Here is a 27002-nt window from a genome sequence, read left to right as displayed (position 1 = left end):
AGGTGCCCAGAGGGTCATGGGTTGCCCCTTCCCCACTTTGGAAGAGCTTTATAGCTCCCGCTGGCTTTAGAAAGTTCAAAGCATCCTTAAGGATCCATTTCATCCTGGGCCCCCCTCTTTTTGAACTATTACCATCTGGCAGACGGTACAGGACAATAAAAACAAGGACAAGTAGGCTGAAAAACAGCTTCTATCCCAGAGCAGTAACTATACAATTCTACGTACAGTGCAATATTAATACAATACCAGGGTTTTTTAATTCAATTGCATACAATGTGAAGGAAGTGTGTTTTTGTTTTATTATTATAGGGTTTTTAAAAAGTATAATATACAGTGAGGATGGCACTTAATTTCATTCTATGAGGTGCCATGACAATAATGAAAACTATGAAACTATGAAACTATTATTGCTTGGTCTCGGAGATCCTCCTGATGACTTTGGAGGGGAGTTGACTACTAACAAGACCCGGCTTGATCAGATGGCCACACTGCCGAAAGATTTCTTGCATTGAGTCAGCTGCAGCCTGAGCCACTGAGGCTTCGGAATCGCCTTGCAGATCCTGGAGACCTGAAACGAATCCAAAAAACAAAGGATTTCCGGGATCAACCCTGAGAACCAGCCCTGATCAGCGAAAGAGCTTCTGGAGAAAAACTCCTTGTTTCAAGCGAGGGAACTTTGAAACTCACCGAGGAAAACTTCTTTCATTTGTTTTGAAGTCATCACTTCTGGTTGCATGTATTGCGCGCAGCAGCCTGGGCACGTAAAAAGAAAACGTTGGTGGGGTTAACAGAGACGGCTAAATCGACTGATTCAGGAAAAAAACGCGCAATTCATTGGTTTCCACTTGGAAGAGTCGCTTTGGGACTTTACGGGATGGTTCCAGGGATTGGGTCTGTCTAATAATAAGAAGGACTAGGGGTAGCCGATCTTCCTATGTTTTTGTCTCCAGGTCTCACTGGAGGCTTTCAAGAAGAGATTAACGAAGAGATTGGACAGCCACTGGTCTGAAATGGGATCGGGTCTCCTGCTTTAGCAGGGGGTTGGACTAGAAGACCTCTAAGGTCCCTTCCAACTCTATTACTTTATGTTCTAGGGCTGTGCAAACAACCATCATCTTGGAAAAAAATCTAAGCAGCCTTGAATCCAGTTAATACTAGAATGGGAGGCCAGCTGGAAATATTTCCAGAGGAAAAACCACGGCTGTGGGTTTGCCTATACAAGAGAGAGGGATACAGGCCAGGTAGTCCTCAACTTCTAACAGTTCATTTAGTGACCATTCAAAGTTACAATGGCACTGAAAAAAGTAACTTACGACTGCTTTTCACACTTAGAAGCGTTGCCACATCAAGATCAAAATCCGGATGCTTGGCAAACCGACTCGTATTTATGACGCTTACAGTGTCTTGGGGGTCAAAGATCACTTCCGCTGAGCCAAATCCGGGAGGAAGCCAGATTCACTTAACAACCATGTGACTAACTTAACAACGGCAGCGATACCCTTAAGAAAGAGGGCAGGAACTGCCTGAGAAACTGTTGCGCGATCGTAGCAGTTCCGGAGAAGCCACCCGGTATAAGAGCAGCTTCCAGTCTGATTAAGCGACATGGCTTAATTCGGCATAGATTCTTTTGGTGATAAGGCCGCCCGCCTGTCTTGGGTTTTCCTGCCCTCCTTCCAGAGTTGGCATTGGTGATTACCAATTAAGAGGGCAGCTGCCTCGCGATGGGAAGAGTTCCGGCTCCTCAGGAATCCCAGCATCTGATCCAACATCGCAGGAAGGTTTTGCTTGCATTTATTCATCTGGGGAAAACAAGGCAACAAACAAGCCAATGAACTAGAGAGCTTCCTTTTTAATTTTTTTTTTTTTTTTTTTACCAAGGGGCCGCTTTCTTGGTTAGGTTTCTAGTCCTCATGTCCTCAACAACTTACTGTACTGTACTAAACTGTGACATTATTATACTATGCTATACTTAACTATACTAATTGATATTTATGTTATTAGAGACAGTTTTATCCAAATTAAAAGCATAAAGGAAAATAAAGAAAAATAGCAGATAGTGAAAAAAGAAAATAGAAAAAGAAAAGGGAAAGAAAAATGATAAGGAAATGGCTTCTAAACTTATAAATGCATTTATATTTTGCCTCCCTCTACGTCCTAATTTCCTTTTCCCAGAAACTGCCATTTCCAATCCTCAAACCCACAAACGAGCAAGGTTTCTAGTCCTCATGGTTGCATGGAACCTCTGCTGTTCCCGAGAGAGCAAAAACCCAAGAAGAATCCCTCTAGTCAGTTGAGTCTGGTGCTTAACGCCTCAGGCAAGAAACCAGGAACTGGTGAGTTCTAGTCCCACCTTCATCATGATAGTGAGCTGGGTGACTTTGAGAGTTCTAGTCCCGCCTTTGGCATGAAAGCTGGATGGGTGATTTTTGGCTAATTACCAGGAGACGGTGAGTTCTAGTCCCCCCTTGGGCAAGCAAGCGGACTGGGTGACTTTGGGCCAATGAGCAGGGAATGGTGAGTTTTGGTCCCGCCTCAGGCATGAAAGCCAGCTGGGTGACTTTGGGAGTTCTAGTCCCTCCTTAGTCACGATGGCCAGCTGGGTGACTTTGGTGCAGTCCCTCTCTCTCAGGGCAACCCGCCTCACAGGGTTGTTGTGAAGAAAAGAAGAAGTATTAGGGATGCCCACCGTCTTGAACTATTTATAAAAATAAGAAAGGCAGGGCAAAATAAAGAAATAAACGGTTAGTATACTCTAATCTGGAAGAAAACAGGCCAGCTTGGCTCCTACTTACAACCACGTAGCAGATGTTGGAGTACATGCTATGGAGACTGGTGTACATTTCATAGTCAAACAAGTTGCTGGGAAAGCCCCCCCAGTTCATAAAGGACACGCAGGAGTCGAGGGTCTTCCTGGAGACCTGGCCGAGGGAGGAAAGAGGGAGATCCTGTCACCTAGTTGGGTCATGAAACAAGTCTTCAAGGAAACAACCAATTTCAGGGAGCACCAAGGACCCCACAACTTCAGGATTGTCCAGAATCTCTTTGCATTCTCCAGAGTGTCCACGTGGTACAACCACGTTGCTCTGAGTGAAGATGGGGGTACAGAGTGGTCTCTGTGAAGGTAGCATGATCAGAGCAGGAGCTCAGGTTAGCCAGCCCTTCAACTCACCTCTTTCGTCCGATCATTTGACAGTTGTATGAATAGGGGAATAAGGCTGTTCAGGATGTTTTCGGCCATATTACTGTTCCGTAACTCCTTCGGTCCTTTCAGGAGCATGCCAAAAATGGTGATGGAGGTATTCCTCAGTTCGATGTCGTCCTACGAAGGAAGAGAGACAGGTTAGTTCCTCCAATAGCAGAATAGCCATGCAGAAGTTTCTTGAAGGAGAACACACAAGTTCAGAGCACACCTATTCCCAGTTCAATGTCCATGGAGAGGGAGGGAGGAGGGGGAGAAAGAGAGGGAGGGAGGGAGGGAGGGAAGAGGGAGAGAGAGGGAGGGAGGGAGGGAGGGAGAGGGGGAAACCATTTTGTCATGATTTGGTTGACTTACATCATGAAAATATTTTAGAAGGAGCGGAATGAGGTTGACTGCCTTCCATGCATGGGTTTCTATCTTGAGGTGTCTGAGGAGGAAACGCAGGGTCCTTATAGCTTCTTTTGCCACGTTCTTCTGTTCGTGACAGGCGCAGTTTAGCACTGGCATCAACAGTGGCTCCAAGATGTTCTTCTGGAGGAAGCAGGGAAAGAAACGAGCAATTAAACATGGTCACTGGAGTTCGCTGAGTCTCACAGCGATCATGACAAACGCAAGAGAAGGCCACAGAGCATAGAAGAAGAGGGTTGAAAAGGAACTTGGAGGTCTTCCAGTCCAACCCCCTGCTCAAGCAGGAGACCCTAGACTCTGCTGGACAAATGGTTATCTAAACTCTTCTTGAAAAGCTCCAGTGATGGAGCAGCCACAACTTCTGGAGGGAAGTCGTTCCAAGGATGAATTGTTCTCAGGGTCAGGAAATTTCTCCTTAGTTCCAGGTTGTTTCTCTCCTTCATTAGTTCCCATCTGCTGCTTCTCGTTCTCCTTTCAGGGGTTTGGATAATAGGTTGACCCCCTCTTCTTTGGGGCAGCCCTTCAAATATTGGAAGACTGCTCTCAGGTCTCCCCTGGTCCTTAACAGAATCACAAAGATGGAAGGGATCTTGGAGATCTTCTAGTCCAACTCCCGGCTCAAGCCGGAACCCCTAGATCATTTCAGACAAATGGTTATCCAAACTCTTCTTGAAAAGCTCCAGTGTTGGAGCATCCAAAACTTCTGGAGACAAGTTGTTTCACTAATTAATTGTTTTGGGTGTCAGGAAATTTATCCTAAGTTCTAGGTTGCTTTTCTCCTTGATTAGTTTCCATCCGTTGCTTCTTGTTCTGCTTTCAGATGTCCTCCAAGAGGATCTGGCCTCTACTTGCACCTTCAGATCTTCCAGGGTTGCAGCCATCTTTGGAGAAGAGACACCACTCTAGCTGTCCTCTTTCTGCTGGTTGCCTTCTTCTTCTCCTTCTTCTATCCTTCCCAGCCTTGTAGACTTCCCAGAGAGCGAGGTCACACCTGCTACTACCTTGGAAGCCACTCCCTTCCTGCCCCCCATCTCTTACCTCAAACGGGTATTGGATGAGGTTCCCCAGTCCTCTAACGCTGAAAGTCTGTATCAGCGGATATGGCTGTGTCATCCATTCCATCAGCACCTTGAGGATGTCTTGGATGACAAAGAATTGGCAAATTTCCGGATGGTACAGCAACTGAGGAAGAAGAGTGGAGATACGGAGCATTAGCCAAGCAAAGGAAGGGAACTTCCCTGAGAGCCTCTACTAAAGATGCCACTTTCAGCCATTACGGGGAGAGAAAAAGAAAATAAACACAGTCCTCGGTTAGTGACCGCTGAAAGTCACAATGGCACTAACAAAAGGGATACGTCCATTTTTCAGAATTATGACCATGGTAGCATCCTCATGGTCATGTGATCAAAATTTGGGTACTTGCCGGTCCATATTTGAGTTGAAGATGTGGCTCTTTCGTCAACTTAACTGATCCGTTATGGGTGTACATTGTTATAATTTTAAATTGTTTTAATTGGGTTGTTGATTTTAATTTATTGTGATTTGTATTGGATATTGTTTTTGTAAGCCGCCCTGAGTCCCTCGGGAGAATGGCGGCATATAAATATATATATATATGACGGTCGCAGTGTTTCGAGGTTACGTCATCCCTTTTGTGACTGTCTGATAGGTAGTGTAAATGATAGTTGCAAGAATACAAAAAATAATGCAAAAAGTAAAAGGAATTTGGGGTCATTGAGTCTTCCTTCCTCCCTTTCTCCCATCCTCCCTCCCTCAATCTCCTTCCTTCCTTCCTTCCTTCCTTCCTTCCTTCCTTCCTTCCTTCCTTCCTCCCTCCCTCCCTCCCTCCCTCCCTCCCTCCCTCCCTCCCTCCCTCCCTCCCTCCCACAACTTCTGGAGGGAAGCCATTCCAGTGATTAACAGAATACCAGGAGACCTTGGAGGTCTTCTAGCCCAACCCCCTGGTGAAGCAGGAGACCCTCTACCATGTCAGACAAATGGCTGTCTAGTTTCTTCTTCAAGACCTCCAGTGATGGAGAACCCACAACTTCTAGTTTCTAACCATAAAGTTCTGTTGAACCCTGGGCAACTTTCCTTGAGCTCCAGAAGGTTGGGGTGCATCTCAAGGTCTCCTCACCTCCGAAAAGAAAACCATCCCAATGGTTTTGTGTCTTAAATCGGGGTGGCGCACGTAGGTCTCGGCCTGTCGGAACATGACCTTCAGCTCATGTTTCGAGTAGTTGAACAAGATCCTAAGAGAATAAAGATGGAGAGATCAGACAAGATCTGCTGGTTAGGGAGAAGAAAATCACCAAGCTAGAGAAATCATGAGCTGAATGATCGATAAATGAATTACTCAATGAATTACTCCATTTAGAGAATTTCTCACCCTCCCTCTCTCCCTCTCCCCTTCCTCTCTCTCTCACCCTCCCTCTCTCTCACCCTCCCTCTCTCTTTCACCCTCCCTCTCTCTTTCTCCCTCTCCCTCTCCCCTCCCTCTCCTCCCCTCTAATCTTTCCTCTCTCACACTTTTGCCTTCTGTGTGTCTCTCTCCCTCTTTCTCTCCCTCTTTCTCTCCCTCTCCCCTTCCCTCTCTCTCCCCTTCCCCCTATCTCTCTGCCTCCTCTTCTTCCTCCTCTCCCTCTGCCTCCCCTCCCTCTCTCACCCACTGCCCCTCGTAGCCAAGCTCTTTTGACTTTTAATTTCTTACCGGACCAGGTGGAAAATGCCTTCAAACACACTTTCAGGACTCATCAGCATCGCCCAACATTGAACCATATCTAAGTCCTTGAACTCCTCCTGATAGCCGGTGCGCAAGATGAGGTGTTTGACGGCTTTGACTGCGTTGCTAAATGAAACAAAGGCAGAAGAGTTGATGCCAATCATTCAGCTGATCCCCCTGCACTTCCGACCATTACAGTAGCCCTATGGTCATGTGGTCAGAATTCAGACTCTCGGCAACTGAGCCATATTTATGACGGTCACAGTGTCTCAGAGTCACGTGATCCCCTTTTGGGACCTTCTGACAAGCAAAGTCAACGGGGAAGCCAGATTCACTTAACGACCATGGGACTTAACCACTCTGGCAAGAAAGGTTGCAAAATGGGACAAAGTTCACTTAACGACTGTTTCCTGAGCTTTGCAGAAATGGAGAAAGGATCCAGATTGGGCCCAGGAGATTCCTTACCCCAGATGGTAGGTCAGTTCTGACCCGCCCTTGTCTGCTCCCAGCAGAAAATAGATGTGCGTCACGAGCGCCAGGAGCAGGCTGGAGAACTTATGCTGGACAATGGTTGCTGCCTCAGGAAGCGAGAGGAGGAAGGAGAGCGCATTGGTGGCCTAGAAACAGGAGGAGAGGAGAGTCAGCTCGGGCTCATCAGGTTACTTAGATTCATCATCATCTATTTCTTCTTTTAACGACCCCCTAATCCCTTGCGGGGTGGAGTCTGGGCAACTGAATGGAGCTGAGGCTTTCCTGGCTGGATGCCCTTCTTGTCGCCAATGCAGAGTTTTGTTCGGCAGATACATTCTCATTGTGCCCAGAGAAAGAAAAAAATCCTCATGTCCATGAAACCTGAGCCAGGAATGTCCATGTCTGAGACACGGAGCAAAAGTTGCTAGAAGTGGGACTTCTGAAACTCCCATTCTACACCCCCTCCAGACTTTGAGAGGCCAGTGGGGTGTAGATACAGGACAAAAGGGAGACAACGAGTAGCGCAAGTGAGACAGAACTGGGGACAAAGAGATCGGTAACCTCACGTTTCTCTGTTTGTCTTCATTCCTAAGTGGGCTCTTGACTCTCCACCTCTTAGGGGTCCTTGGAGGGGCCCTGGGTGCTGTCTGAGCGTGTGTTTTTTGGTTGCAGATGTTTCATGACCCAGCTAGGTAACATCATCAGTGCTGGAAGAGTTAGGCTTAGAGGTAGGGTTAGACTGGTTGGGTCGTGAAACATCTGCAAGAAAACCACCAAGCTCAGTAAGCACCAAGGACCCCACAGTTCAAACCTGGACTACAAATCTATTGGTCTTAATTAATTAAATTTCTCCACCGGCCATCTGAGCAATCTGACACTGGGAAGTTTACAACAATGTAATAAAACAATATAACACATAATAAAAATACAGATTAAGAATATTTAAAATAAGATATGACACAAAGTACTCCGTTGGGTGTTTGCCTTTGTTGGTTCCTATCATGTATTTTCTTAAATCAAACTCTTTTTTAGTTATTTCTGTAAGAAATAACGTAAGAAATGAATAAAGGAATCAATTGAATTATGAATGATTGGATGAGTAAAGGAATGAATAAATGAAGGAATGTATGAATAAACGAATAAATCAATGAACGGATACATGAATGAATGGATTAATGAATAGATGAACCGATGGATGGATGGGTGGATAGATGATAGAGCTGGCTGGCTGGCTGGATGAATGGGTGGATGAATGGATGGATGGATGAATATCAAAGCTGTTCTGGTGAGGAAGCCCACAGATGCCTCTACTTTCAATGGGGCATTTTGGGGGGAAGGGGGGCTTACGTCAAATTTTGCTCCGATTTCAGCCCCCACCAGTTTGCCCTCTGCCTCCCTCCAGCCAGGGCGTGCCTGCTCCTGATGAGGAGACCCCCGAGGGTGACTCTTCTGCTCAGCCCCTTCCCCCTTTCCTCAGGCCTGGCCCACCTGCAGATCTAAGGAAAGGAGAGCCACCGGTTGAGGGCTTACCGCAATGGGCATGATGCATCTCCTCCCAATAGCTTCGGTGCTGGGGCCTTGGTCATCAAGCCTTTTAAGGAGGGGCTTCATGATCTTCAGGTTAGCATAGGGGTCTGCAGCCAGCGCCCTCCACAGCTCCCTAGCACTTCTGTGCAGGTGGAAAAATGGATTGGGGAAAAAAATCAGATTCTTTCCCCATTTTCAAAGAGACGGCCATTCCAGATAGATTAACCCCCACAACGGAAGAAAGGGTTAGAGAACCGATGGCCAAATCAACTGCTTTAAGGCATGGAAAAAAATATAGCTACAGGTAGTTCTCGACTTGCAACCGTTTGTCTAGTAGCCATTCAAAGGAGGGCCTCTGCGCCACCGGAAGTGCCAGAGAACCCAGAACTGGTCAAGGGAGGGGATGTTTCTAGGAGCAGTGTGTCTACAGAATTAACCCAAAGGTGCTTTTCACAGAATGACCGAGTTGGAAGGGACCTTGGAGCAGTGGTGAAATTCAAAAATGTTCCCAACCGGTTCTGTGGGCGTTGGTTGGTGGGCATGTGACCGGGTGGCCGTTTCTTGGTGGTCATATGACCAGGCGGCCGTGGCTTGGTGGTTATGTGTCCGGGTGGGCGTGGCTGCACAACTGATTCACACACAATGCAGAACCTCACTGAATCACAGAGAGCTCAAAAGCAAACTATCACACTTTACACAAAAGTAACACAAAAGCTACACAACTGACTCACATACAATGCAGAAGCAGCTGGACTTTACACAAAATGGCCCCTGCAACAAACAGGAACCTCACAGACAATCAGGCACAGCTGATTTTCTCACAGCTGACTGGTAGTAAAAAAATGCTGAAATTAGAAATTACAAAAAGGTTCCGACATTGCCCGGCACAGCTGATTGTCGTACTTTTTAAAGCGTTTTTTTTTACTACCGGTTCGGGCAAACAGTAGCAATTATTACTATCGGTTCGGGCGAACCAGACCAAACCAGAGGATTTCACCCCTGCCTTGGAGGTCTTGTACTCCAAACCGCTTCTCAGGCAGGAAATCTTATCCCATTTCAGACAAATGGCTGTCCAATCTCTTCTTGAAAACCTCCAGTGATGGTGCACCCACAACTTCTGGAGGCAAGTTGTTCCACTGGTTAATTGTTTGCGCTGCTAGGAAAGTTCTGCACATTGTAGGTTGCTTCTCTCTTTGATTCGTCTCCATCCTTTGCTTCTTGCCTGCCCTCAGGTGGTTTGGAAAATAGGTTGACCCCCTCCTCTTTGTGGCAGCCCCTCAGATATCAGAACACTGCTATCCTGTCCCCCCTCAATCCTTCCTTTCATTGAACTAGAGAGACCCAATTCGTGCAACTCTTCTTCATATGTTTTAGGCTCCGGTTCACTAATCATCTTCGTTGCTCTTCTCTGCACTCTTTCAGAGTCTCTGCATTGTTTCTACAGTGTGGCGACCAAGAAAGTTAAAAAACCAAGGAGGTCCAGCTGCCTTTTGGAAAAGCACCTTTGGGACAATCATGACCTGGATGGTGGAGACAACCAGCCTAGGAAGCTCTCAGAATTCAGATCGACTGCACAGCCAACCAGCGACTGCACTGGCCCTCAACCAACCCAATGCAACCTTCCCCCCCAATCAGCACATGACCTGCCCACCCCAAGCTACAGATATTCACCCCTATCGCAAATGGTTGAGAATCTCTGTAGAGCACAAGAAAACAGGAGGCACATCTCCTTGAGGTTCTTCTTACCCATCGCACGCCACCGAGCACTCGAGGAGAATATCCACGACTTTGTTCACCCGTTTGGACGCCAGGTGACACACTGCCTTTAGCATTTGTTGTTTGGTGGCAGGGTCCAAGATCTTCGGGAGACGTCGGTAGATCTCCTTGAGGATCATGGGCAGCTATGGCAAAAGAGAAATCCAAGGGATGACCGACTTTCTCAACAGCCCTAAGATTACCTGGTGGTCTCCATCCAACCCTAGCCTTCTTAAATCCAGCCGAAGTGTTGTCACCAAGTCAACAAGGTCTCACCCATTCTCATCTTTCTTTTCTACAAAATCTCCTCTATCCCTTTTGCTCCAAACCCTGCCATTTTCTTACCTCCTCCATTTCCATCCCACATTCTTCCAAGAACGAATTGAGCAGGAGTCCCGCAGTGTGTGAAATGTTTTTGTCCAGGTGTGTCAGAGCTGCCAGGGCTTTTAAGATCAGGTCGTTTATTTGTGATGGGCTCAGATGCTCGCCAAAGGCCTATCGGAAAGAAGAAAAGGAGACCATGAAGAGATGCATCAGGGTTTTGACAAGCCAGAGACTTTGACCCGTATCTGGGGACAGCACCCCATGTAGAGAGGCAGGCCATATTCCATGACATCCACCACGTGATATTAGGATGTGGGTGAAAGAAGCCAACATGGCAGCCGAGATCGCCTGCTCCTAGACATTGTGGGGGATGGATATCCACCCTCCGGCCTTTGGAGCCTGCCGTCCCCACTGTGATATTGACTTTTTTGAGTATCTCCAGGTCAAGAGGAGGAGAGAAAGGAAGGTCAATAAGAAGCCAGGCAAAATGCTGAACGAAAACGTACCGTAGCCATTTTGGAGACGTTATTATAAAATATTGTTGGCCCCGAAAAGGAGAAGTCTTCCCTCAGCCAACTGACGACCTTCCCCTTCTTGTTTCTAGGTTTCTCATCCATTTCTTTGGCTTTGGAGGGAGGAAAACAAGAGAAGGTCAGATTTTGGCATTCGGAACTTCTGAACATCCTTCGTCTGACGGCCGGTTTAGTCGTTCCAACAGAAGAGAAGCTCTGTAGCTCAGGGCTGACCTGAGGGGTCCCTGGTGCTCTCTGGGCTCGGTGGTTTTCTCGTTACCTAGTTGGGTCACGAAACCTTCACAAGAAAACAACAAAGCTCAGAGACACCAGTCCTCCTCCTCCCCCCTCGCTCCCTCTTTCTCTGCCCCCCCCTTTCTCTTATCTCACTGATCAGGAACGAAACAGGTACAATGACCTCTTTAGTGGTCCAATTACAGGCAGTCCTCGACTTACGGCCACCATTGAGTCCTAAGCAAGACAGTTATGAAGCGAGTTTTGCCTCATGTTGCGATTTTTTTTCTTGCCAACGTGGTTAAGTGAATTGCTGCAGCAGTTAAGTTAGCAACCCGGTTGTTAAGTGAATCCGTCTTCCCCATTGACTTTGTTTGGCAGAAGGTCACAAAAGGGATCACATGACCCTGGGACACTGCGACCGTCATAAATCGGAGTCAGTGGCCAAGTGTCCAGATTTTGATCCCGTGAGCATGGGGATGCTGCAACGGTCGTAAGTGTGAAAGACAATCACAAGTCACTTTTTTTCAGTGCCGGTTAAACTTTGAATGGCCACTAAATGAATTGTTGTAAGTCAAGGACTACCTGTAACCCCTTTTCTAGGTTAACACAATAGATGGGACTGTAAATGGAGGGGAAATATAGGGCTACATAAGAGACAAATTACATAAATGAAGGAATGAAGGAATGAACCAACAAACGAATGAACAAAGGAATGAATGAATCAAACCGGATTTAATCCAGACTACCTTGGTCTGATGTGCAAATGAAGCATTAGGTTGTGAATTGATTGTGTGCTGCCTGGGGAATTCTGGGCATTGAAATCCACATGGCTTAAAGTTGCCACTGGGTTAAGCTTTTAACTAGCCAAATTTAACCGATCCTTTTCTTTAGGTAAACCATTGATATAAGTGCCTGTCTTTCAACCGATTGTGGACGGCTCCCAATTAAAAATTAGAAGACACGTAAAATGGGGTTGAAACTATAAAATTAACAAATAATGTATTGCAATTATAAACCCTCTTTAGCTCTTTCCTTAACAATGCCCACTCAACCCGTAACTTGGTTAACCCGTTTTCTGGCTTCCTGCAATACATGCAGCCATCCAATGACTAAAAGGTGGCTTTGCAAAACACGCTAAGACCCAATCCATGTGCCAAGACTCACAAGCCCAGGCTGGCTGATGGCAGATGCCTAGCCTAACTCTGTGGTCGGCAAACTGCAGCTCGCGAGCCACATGCGGCTCTTTGGCCCCTTGAGTGTGGCTCTTCCACAAAATACCACCTGCAGGCGCGCACGCACAGTGCGATTGAAACTTCGTGGCCCATGCGCAGAAGTCGGTTTTCGGCCTGGGCGAGTCTATTCTGAAGAAGTGGCGTTAGAAGAAGTGGGGGTGTCTTGCGGGCGAGAGACGGGAGACGCGGCGCAGGTGGGCCATGGGATACGCAGCGCGGGAGAGGCGCACGCGATTCATGCACGAGTTGAGTGAGCCAGTCAGTCAGCAATCTCCTTGTGCAGTGGTTAGTGCTAGTCGCATCCGCAAATCACGCGCGGGTGACAAAAGTAACTACTCGGAGCATAAAGTTACCTGTATTTTTCCAACCAGCTGCAAATCCTACAGGTATTTTTGTCATCAATTTAAGAATTGTAATTATTTTGTGTTGGTGGCTTTATTATTATAAAATGAAACATTTTTTTAGGTGCCCTGTTTGACATGGCTACAAAGAAAAAGCAAAGAAAAACGGAAGACGAAAACCATGAATTTAAAGTTGAACGGACCGAGACTTTCGCGTTTGTTCAAAACTTAAATGGCCTTCCGACCTGTCTTATTTGTCAGGAAAAATTGGTGCATAACAAGAAATCAAATTTGGAGAGACACTTTAAAACTAAACACGTGTCATTTAGTAGTAAATATCCTGTCGGTGATGCAAGGAAGAAAGCAGTTGAGGAACTTCAGAAGAGTCAAGAAAAATCAAGTTCTGTATTTAATTACTGGATTCAATCTTCCAACAATGTTAATATTGCAAGTTTTGTGGTTAGTCAAAAGATTGCTAAGAGAGGAAAACCATATACAGACGGCGAATACATAAAAAGTTGTTTTATAAATGCATCCGAAGAGCTATTTCGGGATTTTAAGAACAAAGCCGATATTCTAAAAAAAATTAAAGAGTTACCATTGTCTGCTAAAACAGTGAAAGACAGAACAGTCAAAATGTCTTCGAATATAACCAACCAGCAAGTCGAAGATCTTAAATTGGTTTCAGCTTTATCAATAGCAGTTGACGAGTCTTGTGACATAAATGATACAGCGCAAGTTTCACTTTTTGTACGATTTATTTCATCTACAGGTCCTAAAGAAGAAATTTTAGGATTATTGCCACTCAAAGGTCAAACACGTGGAGAGGACATGGCAATGCTGTAATTGAGTACATTGAAAAACATCATATTCCACTCAATAAAATTGTCTTAATTTCAACAGACAGGGCGAAAAGTATGACCGGCGTAAGAAACGGGTTTGTTGCTATTTTGAAAGAAAAAATTAATCACGAGGTACTTACTTACCATTGCATCATTCATCAAGAAGCGCTTTGTGCTCAGACATTTCCAGAAGAAATTTGCAAAGTTATGGAATTGGTGATTAAGATTATCAACTCCATTATAACTAAACCTCTTAATCATTGCCAATTTAAAGGATTTTTAGTTGAAATGGAGAGCGAGTACGCCGATCTTCTGCTGCATAACAAGGTACGTTGGTTATCAAGAGGAAACGTTTTGAAACGTTTCGCTTCCTTATTAACAGAAATTAAAGCATTTCTCCATGAGAAGGGGATTCGCTATCCAGAACTAACGAACAATCAGTGGATCCAAAAATTTTATTTCATGGTAGACATTACATCTCATCTAAATCAGCTTAATCGTAAACTACAGGGGAAAGGAAACACCATTTTTTCGATGTTAGAAGAAGTTATTTCATTCGAAAACCAATGATCTCTTTTTGCTCAAGATTTTGAAAGAGAAACTTTGATTCACTTTCCAAGCCTGTTGAAACATCGCCAAGAAAATAATTCTGATATTGACATTTGCTATTTCAAAACAACACTTTTAAATATGAGGGAAGCTTTTCTCAACAGGTTTCAGGAATTCAGAAACAGCAAAGCGACGTTAGCCTTTGTTAAAAAGCCTCTTAATGCTACTGTAACAGAATTAAATTTTTCTCCCTTTAATATTGACATTGGCAACTTTGAAATGCAATTGCTGGATTTCAAAAACAAAGAATTGTGGAGCTCGAAATTTGAAGGTCTTTGTGCCGATACAGAAATATTGGAGAAAAATAAATGTGAACTTAGTTCACAGCACAAGTGGTCTGCTTTGAAAGACCCGGAGAAGGAAGATATGATGATTTTTAACACCTGGAATAGTATTCCTGACTCATATCATCAACTGAAAAAAATAGCGTTTGCTGTTTTTTCCTTATTCGGGTCTACATAGTTATGCGAACAATCATTTTCAAGCATGAACCTTATCAAGAGTAAATTGAGAAGTTGTCTTATTGATGAGAACCTGGAATCGTGCCTAAAATTAAAAACAAACCTGACTTACTCAAACTTTCCAAGGAGATGCAAGGCCATTGTTCACATTAGTGTTTGTCAGTCATTGTCATGATTTAATTTTATGGATATTGTAAGGTCAATTGTAAGAAATTTAATTTTATCAATAAATAATATCGTTATTAAGTATGAGATCAAGTTTGATTCAACGTACCTATAGTTTAACTAAGACTTAAAACTTTAAGTAAAGTTTATTAAGTTAATTTTAGGGAACGTTGTGGAGTGAAAGAAGATGTAGTGTCGGGGAGATGGTTTGGACATATAAAGAGGATGAACGAAAGGAGATAGACGAAAGAAGTATACAGGACGAGTGTGGATGGGAGAGATGGAAGGGGTCGATCTCAGCGAACGTACCTCCATCAGATTGAGGACGTTCTTAGCAAAGGCCAGTTTAGGAGTACCCTAATTAAGTTAATAACAATCTACCTACCTATCTAGTTTAAGTTTAACCAATTTGGCTCTCCAAAGAAATTTCAATCGTTGTACTGTTGATATTTGGCTCTGTTGACGAATGAGTTTGCCGACCACTGGCCTAACGGATCCACTTAACGTGAGAAACTCAGTCTTCAAATGACCCCTGGCCCTGAGAGGTGCCAATACCAACGGCCAATTCCAGGCATCTCTGCCCAGGCAAACGACCGGGGTCTTGGTCACGCCACAAGCTGTGCCACCCAGTGCTCTCCTGGGCAGTGCGCATCCCTGGGCTCCTGGAAGCCCTTGGAGTCCAACTTTCTCACCCATTTTGCTCATGATGAGGTGGTGGAGGTGGTAGGCGGCCTCTGCGGACGTCTGGCCAACTTCTTTGCTGGTGTCACCAACGTGCAGGCCCAGCAAAGCCACCAGCTGTCCCAGCAAAGAAAAGTCACCTGTGGTCTAATGAAAGGAAGCAAAAAGGAGGGGAAAGATGAGAAGGGGGGCTCATGAAGGTTTCAGCCAGCTGAAATCAGAGCATAGGAAGCATAGCACCATAGAATCCTAGAATCCTACCTTTTAGAATTCTAGAATCACAGAATCTTAGAAACATAAAATCTTAGAATTTTAGAATTATCCAATATTTGAATCTTAGAAGACTAGAATCATAGTCATAGATTCATAAAATCAGGGAATCCTAGAATCTTTGAATAATAGAATCTTAGAATCATAGAATCTTTGAATCTCTGAATCTTTGAATCACAGAATCATAGAACCTTAGAATCCCAGAACCTCAATTGCTGGAAGGGACTGTGGAGGTTTTCTCCTCCAACCCCTTCATCAAGCGGGACTCCTTCTATCCTCCTGGTCACATCCCAAAGATGCTTTTTCCAAAAGGCAGCAGGACTTTCTTCTTTTTCTTCCTTTCTTTGAAAACATCTCACTTTGCATCCCAAACGGTGACTTACGTCGAAATTGACGTTTTCAGAAACGAACTTCAGGAGGTGTCTGATGCTCTTGATGGCCCTCTCTCTCTCGTGTCCCTTGGGAGATTCAATCCAGGGATTAATGTGCTGCCCGGAAAAACAAAGGAGGAGGAGGAAAGGAAGAATTTGTGATTCACAGTTGGAAGAGCCACAGAAGTTGCCAGGACTGGGGAGAAAATCTAAGGAACTCAACAAATTTGAGACATTGGTCAATTGAGGTCTATTTTAGACTGAAAACTAGAGTAGCAATTGAAGATTTCTGGAATACAACTAGTCTTACAACAGTTCATTTAGAGCCGTGGTGGCACAGTGGTTAGAACGCAGTATTGCAGGCTAATTCTGCCAACTGCCAGAAGTTCAGCAGTTCCATCCTGATCGGCTCCAGGTTGACTCAGCTTTCCGTCCTTACCAGGTCGGTAAAATGAGGACCCAGATAGGAGAAGATTTAGAGAGGGCTGTAAACCACGGTGAAGCGGTATGTAAGTCTAAGTGCTATTAGTATTTAGTCACTGTTCAAAGTTACAATGGCACTGAAAAAGGGACTTACGACCATTCTTCACACTTATGACCATTGCAGCATCCCTATGGTCACGTGATCAAAATTTGAACACTTGGCCAATGACTCATCTTTATGACGGTTGCAGCATCCCAGCTCGGTCACTAAATGAATGGCTGTATGTCGAGGACTTCCTGTATAAGTAGTCCTTGACTTACGACCAGAATTTGGGGTGCTTACCAAGGTGGATGTTAGGCGAGTTGTGACTGGCTTTATGACCTTTTTTTGCCAGGGTTGAACGAATCCCTGTGGTCCTTAAATGAATAATGCAGTCATTAGCCGAATCTCGCTTTCCCCGTAGACTTTGGCTTGTTGGAAGCCAGTTGGGCAGTTCGCCAATGGTGTTCAGGTGACACCCCCCCCCCAGGATGCTGCAACCATCACAAATACAGGTAGTCCTCGACTTATGACCACAATGAGTCCAAAATTTCTGTTGCTAAAATGAATCCCATCGGCATCGACATAATCTGCATCGGTCAATTGCAGAAGGCAGCTTTACTCGGAACAGCTGCGAGGCTCTATGACAGGGGTGTCAAACTCGATTTCATGGAGGGCCGAATCAAGGTTGTGTTTGACCTCGAGGGGGGCGTGGCCGAGGTGGGAGTGGCCAGCTCAACGTCTCTCGTGTCAGGGGCACCTGTGGACTTCCCTGAGACCCTCCCTCACTCTTATTATAATCTCCTCCCTCCCTCCCTCCCTTCCTCCTTGCCGTGGGACAAGAGAGACACGAATATCAGAGAAATAGTGGAATAGAATCATTAGTGAAAAGATGCCAGAGGAGGGACAAAACAAATGTAAATGACAAAAATGAACATCATTTTTTAACTATTGAAATGAGTTAAATTGAATGGTTGAATTGTCCCATGGGACGAGTTGTCCATCCAACAGCCACATTTGCCTATCCCGGGTCCTTGGGAGGGACTCGACAGCTGGACAGAATCGCCAAATCCAGCCTAAACATCTGGCTGACCAACCCCGAGAAAGAATCACTCTTTACCGTCAAGACATCCTGCAGGGAATCCAAATTGGGAGCCTCGGACAGCAAGGCGGTGAGCATGGTGTTGCAGGTGGTCACCATCTGGTCATAAAAATCCTAGAAGGAGAAAAAGAATATCTAAAGGAAGAAGTGGTGTAAAGGAAGAAAGAGGAAGAAATCCAGGGCTGGGGAACTTATGGCCCTTTTAGGACGACTGGTGGACTGCAACTCCCAACAATCCTGAGCCAGCCACGGACTTCTGGGAGTTGAAGTCCACCCTTCTGCAATCAACGGAGCGGCCCGTCTTGCAGGGCTGGTTTTTCTTCCAGAGTTGGAGGAAATGCTTTCTCGGCTGAACACGAGGAACAAAAGGACATTGGGCTCGATGGATGGATCCAGAGTTTTGGAGGAGATTTTGAATCATGCTTATTTCCAGGTGGATCTCAGATGGCTTGGCTCCATCTGGACTGCTCACCTGAGTTTGAGCTGGTTGTCCTGGGCTGTTCACGTTCAGTTTTGTCACCAGGTAAGCCGGCAAGGAAAACACCTTCTGGATGCTTTTTCTCACCACTTTAGACCTCATCTCGGAGTTCAAGGGGGGCTTCATACGGCTGATGAAAGACGAGAAAAGAGGAGGAGAGTGAGAAGATCATAGACTCATTAGGCTAAAAGGGACCTCGGAGGTCTTCTACTCCAACCCTTGCTTGATGGTCCTTAAACCATCCCAGTCATATGGTTGTCCACTCTTTTCTTGAAAACCTCGAGTGATGGAGCACCCCCAACTTCTGGAGGCAAACTGTTCCACTGATGGATTGTTCTCGGTGTCAGGAAATTTCTCCTGGATCTCTCTTTGATTTTTTTTTTTTTTTTTAATTTGATTTATATGCCGCCCTTCTCCGGAGACTCAGGGCGGCTTACAATGCGTTAAGCAATAAGCAATAAGCTTCCATACATCGCTTCTCATCATGCTCTCAGCTACTTTGGAGAGGAAGCTGACCCCCTCCTCTCTGTGAGAGCCCCTCAAATATCAGAACTCCCCTCATCATCCTGGTTGCTCTTCCCTGCACTCTTTCTAGAGTCTCAACATCTTTTTTATATTGTGGTGACCAAAACAGGATGCAGGATTTCTCTCTCTCTCCCTCCCTCCTTCCTCTGTCTCTCTCTCTGTCTCTCTCTCTCTCTCTCTCGGCAGGTACATACCTCATGCAGGTGATGGTGATGATCGCTTGATGGAGATTTTCGATGGACAAGGGTTTCGCGGGCTCATCTTCAATGACTTCCTGAAAAGAGAAGGAAACCCATCTAAGAAAGAACCTGAGATATGGCCACCATCCAGCTGGCCCTCTTCCCAGCCCTACGCTTTTTCTGGTTGACATAGGAAGTCCCCAGCTTACAACTGGTCACTTAGCCACCATTTAAAGTTTTGAGGGATCTCTCCAGGACTACTTATGACCCAGATGCCAAGTTCCGAGAGGCGCCCCTTCCTCAGCGATCCTGTGACCCCATTTCGGTCACTTGGCCACCAGCTTGCATTGATGGCAGTTTGCAGCGTCCCGTGACCATGATTTAAGTCAGGGGTGGGTAACTTGTGGCCTCTTGATGACCTATATAAAATTGGGAAGCCAGATTCCCTTAACAGCCGTGCGATTAACTGAACGAAAAGGATTCGGCTAACAACGGTGGCAAGACAGGTCGTACAATGGGCAGAATTCCCTTAACAAATGTCCCACTTAGCAACAAAACCTTTCAGGCTCAATTGATTGGCATTCAATTCGGTTCAAATTCACTTCCAAAAAGAAAGACGCCCAGGAGCACCTGCCTCCCTCCCTCTCCCCACTTACAACGATGTTTGTGACCAGTTCCTGCTTCTGGGGCAAATCGAGGTCTTGCCTCCTGCTGTTGGCAACAGCTTTGGTGATCATGATGATGGACCTCATGAAGGCTTTCTTCAGCCCTTCGTCCTGGAAAACCCCAGTGGGAATGAAAAGAAACCAGAAGGAAGAGGATGTATTTATTTATTGAAACCTTTACGTAGCCGATTGTCTTTGGTTGAACTCTGGGGGCCCCCAATCAAAGCATCCCTGGACACTCTGGGTTCTAGTCCCACTTTAGGATGAAAGGCAGCTGAGAGACTTTGGGCCAATCACCAGGAGATGGTGAGTTCTAGTTCCTCCTTAGGGAAAAAGGCCAACTGTCTTTGGGCCAATCACCAGGAGACTGTGAGTTCAAGTCCCGCCCTAGGCACGAGAGCCAGCTAGGTGAGTTGGGGCCAGTCTCAATCCAAAACACGTCACAGAGTTGTTGTGTGGAAAGGAAGAAAGAGTGTAATGCACGAGCGCTGCCTTGAGGATAATAAATGCAACAAGACCATAGATTCTCCTCCTCCTCCTCCTCCTCCTCCTCCTCCTCCTCCTCCTCCTCCTCCTCCTCCTCCTCCTCCTCCTCCTCCTCCTCCTCCTCCTCCTCCTCTCCCACAACATGCTAGTTGGGTCATGAAATGTCTTTAAGAAATCAAACAAGCTAAGGACTCCGGATTATAATTGTTCTTGTGATTAAACTCAGCATTAAGAGAAGTAGAGGGTGGAAACCTGCCTACCTTTTTCATGCTGGAATACTGATAGAGTATTTCTGAGACAATGTTGTCCAGGAAAGGCATCATGTCCTCTACTTGCGCTCCCAGGACTGCCTGGCCATAGCAGAGTATTAATGTGGTCCGAATCCATCTCTCGGAGAGAGTCTGTGAGTCCTGTCAGTCCAAAGACGAGGGGGTCAAACTCTTTCCCAAAGCACCAGAAGACAAGACCAGAAGCAATGGATGGAAACTGATGGAGCTTCTTAGTCATCCAGGTCACGGTTGCCCCAAAGGGGCTTTTTCCAAAGGCAACTGGACTTTGTTTTTCCTTGAAGAGGTTTCGCTTCTCATCCCAGAAGCTTCTTCAGGTCTGACTTTGGTCAAAAGAGAAGAAGCTTTTTGGATGAGAAGCGAAATGTCTTCAGGAAAAAACCAAGCCCAGGCCTTTGGAAAAAGCACCTTTGGGTCTACTCGAGGTGTTTGTTGGGGCAGCTCCTAATCTTCTCTAGCCTTATAAAATAGTTCTCCAGGAGATGGAGATGGAGAATTTCAGCACCACCTACATCCTCAGCGCTGGTCTCGGGTCTACGAGATCTATGACCAATCTGAGGAGACCTGACAGCCTGGAGCCTAAGTCCTTCTAAGCACATTGGACTTTCCTTCCCAGAATCCCCCAGCCTCCTTCTGTACTGAGTTTCAGACCTTGCAACCCCATCCCTGGTCTTACCTCAATGGGGGCTTCTACTGCAAACGGTCCTCTTGTCTGCCTGAACTGGCCAGCCTCCTCCAGGGCCACCAGAATCTCAGGCAGGTGGCAAAAGGATGCCATTCGAATGGATTCCGAGATTCCCTAGGCAAAGCGATGTTTGTGAATTAGGACATTTATTGATTTATTGGTTCGATTTATATGCCGCCCTTCTCCGGAGACTCAGGGCGGCTTACAATGCTTTAAGCAATAGCCTTCATACTTTTGTATAGACCTGCTTAGTAGGGCTTTTGCCCCCCCCCAGCGGTGTTCTTTTTTATACAAAGTCAGCTTATTGCCCCCACAATCCGGGTCCCCATTTTACCTACCTCGGAAGGATGGAAGGTTGAGTCAACCTTGAGCCTGGTGAGATTTGAACTCACAGTAATTGCCGGCAGCTGGCAGCTAAGTGCTACTTAACAGCACTTTAGTCCGCTGCACCACCAAGGCTCTTATTTGCACCTAACCCTTTGTCTTTACCTTCCGCTTTCTCCTCCCCTTCTCCACCTCCTGCTCCTCCTCCTCTCTGCAAACCCCAGGCCCTTCTAGCACTGATGAAATTACCTAGCTGGCTAATGAAATGTCTGCAACAAAACAACCAAGCACAGAGAGCACCAAGGACCCCACAGTCCTCCTCCTCCTCCTCCTCTCTGTAACCCCCATTCTCTTCTAGCACTGATGATGTTACCTAGCTGGGTAATAAAACATCTACAGGAAAACAACCAAGTTAAGAGAGCACCAAGGACCCCACAATTCTCCTCCTCCTCCTCCCTTCACCTCTATTCTGCAAAACCTGTTCTCTTCTGGCACTGATGAGGTGACCTAGTTGGGTCACTAAACGTCTGCAAGAAAACATCCAAGCTCAGAGAGCCCCAAGGACCCCACAAAGATGGAGGTCTCAGCCCCCGCAGGCATCCCACTGCCACTCACCTCTCGGTCTGTTTCTTCCTGGAGTGAAAAACTTAGAAGGCTTTGGAGCTGTTCCATCACCAGGTCCTTCTGTGTTGAGTTTCGCAGTTTAACGCCATAATATTTGTAGAGGCTAATCTGAAGGTGGGAAAAAGAGTCCGTGAGTCCTAGGGAGCTCCACCAAACGGCCAGGAAAAGGAAATATAGGAGAAATTATGATCAAAAAAGGACTCCGTGTGGTCAAGCACACGGAAACTGGTCCTGGGTGACCTGATCGGGGAGATGGGCAGCATACGAATCTAATAAGTCAATAATTGCCATTTTGACTTTCTTCCTCTTCTTGAAAAGCTACTTTAACCCCCCTTCCCCCATCCCCATAGGTGCCCTTTGCTGATTCTCTGTTTGGCCGTCCTGAGATCCTTTATGGTTTCTGTGGAGATCTGGCAGCTTCATCTTTTTACATGCATTAGCTCTCCGTGGTGGATTGGGACAACTTGCCATGGCCCTCTTGGCTTGGCCAACTAACCATGGCCAACTAGCCATGGCCTACTTGCCGTGGCCAACTCACCAGGGAACAAGAGTTACACTAATAGCAGGGTTCCAATACCTCCAGGGTTGCCAAAAAGAGGAGGGGGTCAGCCTATTCTCCAAAGCACCCGAAGGCAAGACAAGAAACAATGGATGGAAACTTATCGAGGAGAGAACCAATCTAGAACCAAGGAGAACCTTCCAAACAGTGAGAACAATTAACCAGTGGAACAATTTGCCTCCAGAAGTTGTGGGTGTTGCATCACTGGAAGCTTTTAAGAAGAGATTGGACAACCGTTTGCCTGAAATGGGAAAGGGTTTCCTCCTTCAGTAGGGGGTTGGACTAGAAGACCTCCAAGGCCCCCTTCCAAGTCTGTAGTTCTATTAATCATTGTCTGTCTAATATTGAGGAAATGGTGGAACCGAAGCGTCAAAGAAAGGAGGCCTCAAAGGAGGGACAAATGAAACATAAACGACAAATGTTAAAATGATTTTTAACATTATTGGAGAGAACGGAATGGTTGAATTAACCCGCGGTGAGTCTGCTGTGGCTCGTGGGCAGCCACGGTGAGTTGGCCATGGCAAGCTGTCCTCTTCTGATGTTGCATCTAAGATAACTGCGGCCCTAAAAGTGTAAAACCTCCGCATATTTACCTTGTCTTTAGACAAGACCTGGGACGTGCTTTGCTTCTGGTCGATGGGCGGCAATGCGCTTGTTTTCCTCCTGGGCAGTTTGTGGTCTGAAGGAATCTGCTTTGCCAACAACAACAAGAACAACAAAAAAGAAGTTGTGAGAAAGTGAAGGAGCAGAGGAAGGAACAGCTTTCTGTGTGTTTCCAAGGGGAGGAGTGGTTTCCCTTCTGCGTCTGGATGCATATTATAAGTAATTTGACTTTTCTAGCTGGGACAGACATGAAGCACGTAACAAGGACCATCCGGATTGTATCAGCTGGAGCTGAGGCAGCTTTTAAGATGAACGGTTGGAAAATCTCTGCCACAAATTTTGAGAACTTGATTTATCACCATTTATTGTTGTGGCCCTCCAGCAGCCGAATCAGAGGAGGAGGAGGAGGAGGAGGAGGAGGAGGAGGAGGAGGAGGAGGAGGCGGCGTGGGAGTCAGGGCCAGCATCAAGGCAACCTGAGAGCTCCGAGGGGGAAGAGGGAATGGGGCTGGCAGAGAGAGAGAGACAGAGGAGGAGCCTGGGCCATCCGTCAGCCCTCAGATGGTGAGTCAACAGACCGCAGGTCTGGAGGTGGATGAGGAAGAGGAGGAGCAGCTGGGTCCAGTGCCTGATGCGCGGATACACAGAAGGCAGAGGAGAGGAGAGCAGTGGAAATCTATGGGCCGGTCCTTGGGACAGACGAGCCACCACTGCTAGCGAAGCCCCTCCCTAGCTCTGGGGATAAAAGGCAGGGGGCGGAGATGAATAGATGTGGCAGACAACGATTCTTCTCCCTGCCGGATGGACTTGTTAGCCTGCGGTGAGAGAGAAACTTTTTGTCGGGGCTGCTGGCTCTCCTCATAAAGGAATCTTTGAGTTCACTTCAGAGGGTTTGTCGTCTTTGGGTCAGAACATTTATTTACTGACTGTTCGAAGTTATAACGGGTAGTTTACAACTGAAAAAAATGGACTGTTTCTCACACTCAGGACCATTTCGCATTTCCGTGGCATGCAGAGAGCTTCCGGTCCCTGTTGTTGCTGCCCAGCATTCAGTGCCAGACAGTGCAACAGGGCGGATGGTTGTCTTGTAGGTCTTAGATTTAAGATGGGTGGCCATTCGTCTGTCCAGTAACACACTGGTGAGTTCTCGCCAACGTATCCAGGCTGCATTCTCCTTTGCTCTCACCTCGCCATTGATGTCACCATTGACATTGGAGGTGGGATCCCAGATACCAAAAAATGTCCACCTTCTTTAGGTTTTCTCCATTGATTTGAAGCATTCCGGGGTGGTGACAGTCCCTAAGTACCCAGTCTTGATGTTGAGGTGGAGTCCAAAATGGTTGAGGCGATCATTCCATGGTCGTTCCATGATCCTTCCAGCAAGGACCCCATAGTTCAGCAAATTCTCCATAACTACATTTGTCTACTTTTGGGATAAATGATCTCCACCGAGGCAGCCCTGGCTTCTGGACCCTCTCCACGATGGACCTCAGGGCCCACCGCGACACAAACCCAGCTGCTTACCTGGAAAGGACGAAGATGGTCCAAGATGGTCTCTAATATTTCTCTCTCGTCCATCAGATCCAAGATTTCTTTGACGGGTCTGCCTTTCAATGGCTTCCTGCTCTCCCATAAGTTTCTGAAGCACTCGTCCGAGAGTTCTGAGAAGAAGAGACAGACAGAGATTGATGGGCAATTCGACAGGACAAGCCTTCTCAAAGCAGAGAGAGACAAGGAGTGCGTAGTGGATCACCAGGCTGAGCCTGAGGGAGGGGTCAAATATGTCAAAAGTCTCGAGGCCCTGATCTTCCTGTCCTTAGACAACCATCTTATATATGGAATTGGAATTTTTTATTGCTTTGAAATTTCATGATGTTGTAATCTTATAATTTAAATCTAGCCTTTGAAAAAGGCTAAGAGGGAGGGGTCTTTCCTCACCTCTGAGGGTAAGATGTTCCCTAATACAGTGGCAACGGTAGAGAAGACCCTCTTCCTAGACCCCACAGTCGAAACTCTTTGACTGATGGAGTCTGCACCATAACGTCCCTACCTGATGAAGGATGATTGCAGGATTTGGATTTGGGTAGTCGAGGAAAAGGAAGGAAGGGTGTACTAGTGACATGAGAGCAGTCTTCCAGTATTTGAGGGGCTGGCACACAGAGGAGGGGGTTCAACTTATTTTCCAAAGCACTAGAAGGTAGGAAGAGAAACTTATTGCTTAATGCAATTGGTCTCTGGAGAAGGAAGACCTCTAAGGTCCCTTCTGGCTCTGTCCTGATGGATTGATTGATGGATGGATGGATGGATGGATTGTGTGGGGTGGGCTGATGTGATAGGACAAGGCTGGTTCCATAGGTAGCCCAGCCCTGTAGCGTCTATACCTGGATACGAAGGCAGGAGGGCGACTGGAGAGCGTTTTCTCCCCGGAGCCCTTTCCCTCTCGGGCCTCCTTGGCAAGGGAGGGGGCTCCTTCAGGCCAGCCTTGATCTCCCCCTGAGGAGCCCTCGGAGGGGTCCTGGCAGTTGTCCTGCACAGTAAATCGGGCAGCACCAGTGCTGGAGGCTGCACCTTGTTCCTCATGTCTACTGGAGCTGGTGAACCCTTTACAAGAAGGGGCAAGACCTGCGTGGTTCTTTGAGTGGCCGAAGAAGTGGATGGGTGGGAGCCAGAGAAGTCAGCTTCTTGACTCTTCCACTGCCGTGGGTCATTATTCGTAATTTGTGGATGGGACTGCTTGCTGTCCTCCTTCTTCAAGAAGGGCAACTTTTTTAGCATGTGGTCCATCCTCTCGTGAAGAGGGAGTTCTTTTTTTTTTTTTTTTTTTTTTATTGCAAAAGTTTTACAATTACATTTTCACCCCTTTTTTCACCCCCCCACCTCCCTCCCCAAACTTCCCATCCACCCTAACCCTCCCTAACCCTCCCCCCCCAGACTTCCCTATTACATACTCATAACTAATAACACTAATATATAAACCTGAACCCATCCCTCCCCCTATATAATTTTTCCTCTTTGTCTCTTTACATAAAAATATTTCTAATACATTATTTTCAAATAAAAGCTATTTGATACTTTCTGGTTTGGTATTTGTTCTGAACATATTCTATCCACCTTTTCCATTCCCATTCGTAAGTCTCTTGTGAACAATCTTTTAGATACGCTGAAATCTTCGCCATCTCTGCAAAGCTGGCCATCTTCAAAGTCCATTCCTCGATAGTAGGCAAAGCTTCATTCTTCCAATATTTACCTATCAACAATCTAGCTGCTGTTATCATATACAATATTAGTTTTATTTCACCCCGTGTAAAACCCTTAACTATACCCAATAAAAACAATTGTGGAGAAAATTGAATTTTTTTCTTCAAAACATTCTGCATGACCCACCAAATTTTTATCCAAAAAGCCTTAACTTTCCTACAGGTCCACCAAACATGATAATATGTAGCATCTACACAATCACATCTCCAACATTTTGGCTGAACATTAGGGTACATACATGACAACTTTTTAGGATCTAAATGCCATCTATAAAACATTTTATAAAAATTTTCTCTCAGGTTTTGCGACTGTGTAAATTTAACATTCTGAACCCAAATTTTTTCCCAAGTTTCCAGCATCACTGGTTCTTCAAAATTCTGTGCCCACTTAATCATACAATCTTTAACTAATTCCGTTTCTGAATCTCTTTCTAACAAAACATTATAAAGCCTTTTAATATGCATTGGACCTTTCTCTCTTATATGTCTAACCAATTCTTCCTCATGCAACATAATACCAGTTTTTTGGTCCTCTTTCCATCTCATTTGTAATTGATTATATTGTAACCAAGTTAAATTAATCCCTTCGTCCAACAGTGTCTGCAATGTCTTCAGCTGCCATCTGCCCGCATCTGTAAA

General features: G+C 46.0%; 1 protein-coding gene across 1 annotated transcript; it reads right to left on the bottom strand.

Annotated features, from left to right (window-relative positions):
- Window positions 1–404: 404 nt before the first annotated feature.
- Window positions 405–25902, bottom strand: LOC139322242 (maestro heat-like repeat family member 5). Its single transcript, XM_070951278.1, has 26 exons — window positions 25488–25902; window positions 24631–24767; window positions 23098–23193; window positions 21937–22053; window positions 20989–21111; window positions 20286–20435; window positions 19531–19650; window positions 18890–18969; window positions 18165–18300; window positions 17711–17806; window positions 16140–16244; window positions 15498–15633; window positions 10913–11031; window positions 10428–10577; window positions 10074–10228; window positions 8331–8469; window positions 6795–6946; window positions 6318–6455; window positions 5745–5859; window positions 4646–4789; window positions 3554–3730; window positions 3170–3319; window positions 2793–2918; window positions 1697–1799; window positions 688–753; window positions 405–568 (listed from the first exon to the last, which is right to left on the bottom strand). Exons 1-26 carry the CDS (start codon window positions 25888–25890, stop codon window positions 405–407), a joined length of 3597 nt encoding a protein of 1198 aa, XP_070807379.1. The 5' UTR covers window positions 25891–25902.
- Window positions 25903–27002: the final 1100 nt, after the last annotated feature.

The sequence above is a fragment of the Pituophis catenifer genome, unplaced genomic scaffold (genome assembly GCF_029215685.1).
Source record: "Pituophis catenifer annectens isolate HBS135680 unplaced genomic scaffold, rPitCat1.0.hap2 SCAF_10, whole genome shotgun sequence".
Lineage (NCBI taxonomy): Eukaryota > Metazoa > Chordata > Lepidosauria > Squamata > Colubridae > Pituophis > Pituophis catenifer.
Note: the sequence above shows the minus strand (reverse complement) of the source record. Positions and strands in the feature narration are given on the sequence as shown.

Coding starts and splice junctions, on each gene's coding strand:
- LOC139322242 (XM_070951278.1), bottom strand. CDS start 25,890: ATGGACCACATGCTAAAAAAGTTGCCCTTCTTGAAGAAGGAGGACAGC. Junction 23,194..24,630: donor ACCATCTTCGTCCTTTCCAG/GTAAGCAGCTGG, acceptor TTGGCAAAGCAG/ATTCCTTCAGACCACAAACT. Junction 16,245..17,710: donor CCCTGCAGGATGTCTTGACG/GTAAAGAGTGAT, acceptor TTTTCCGGGCAG/CACATTAATCCCTGGATTGA.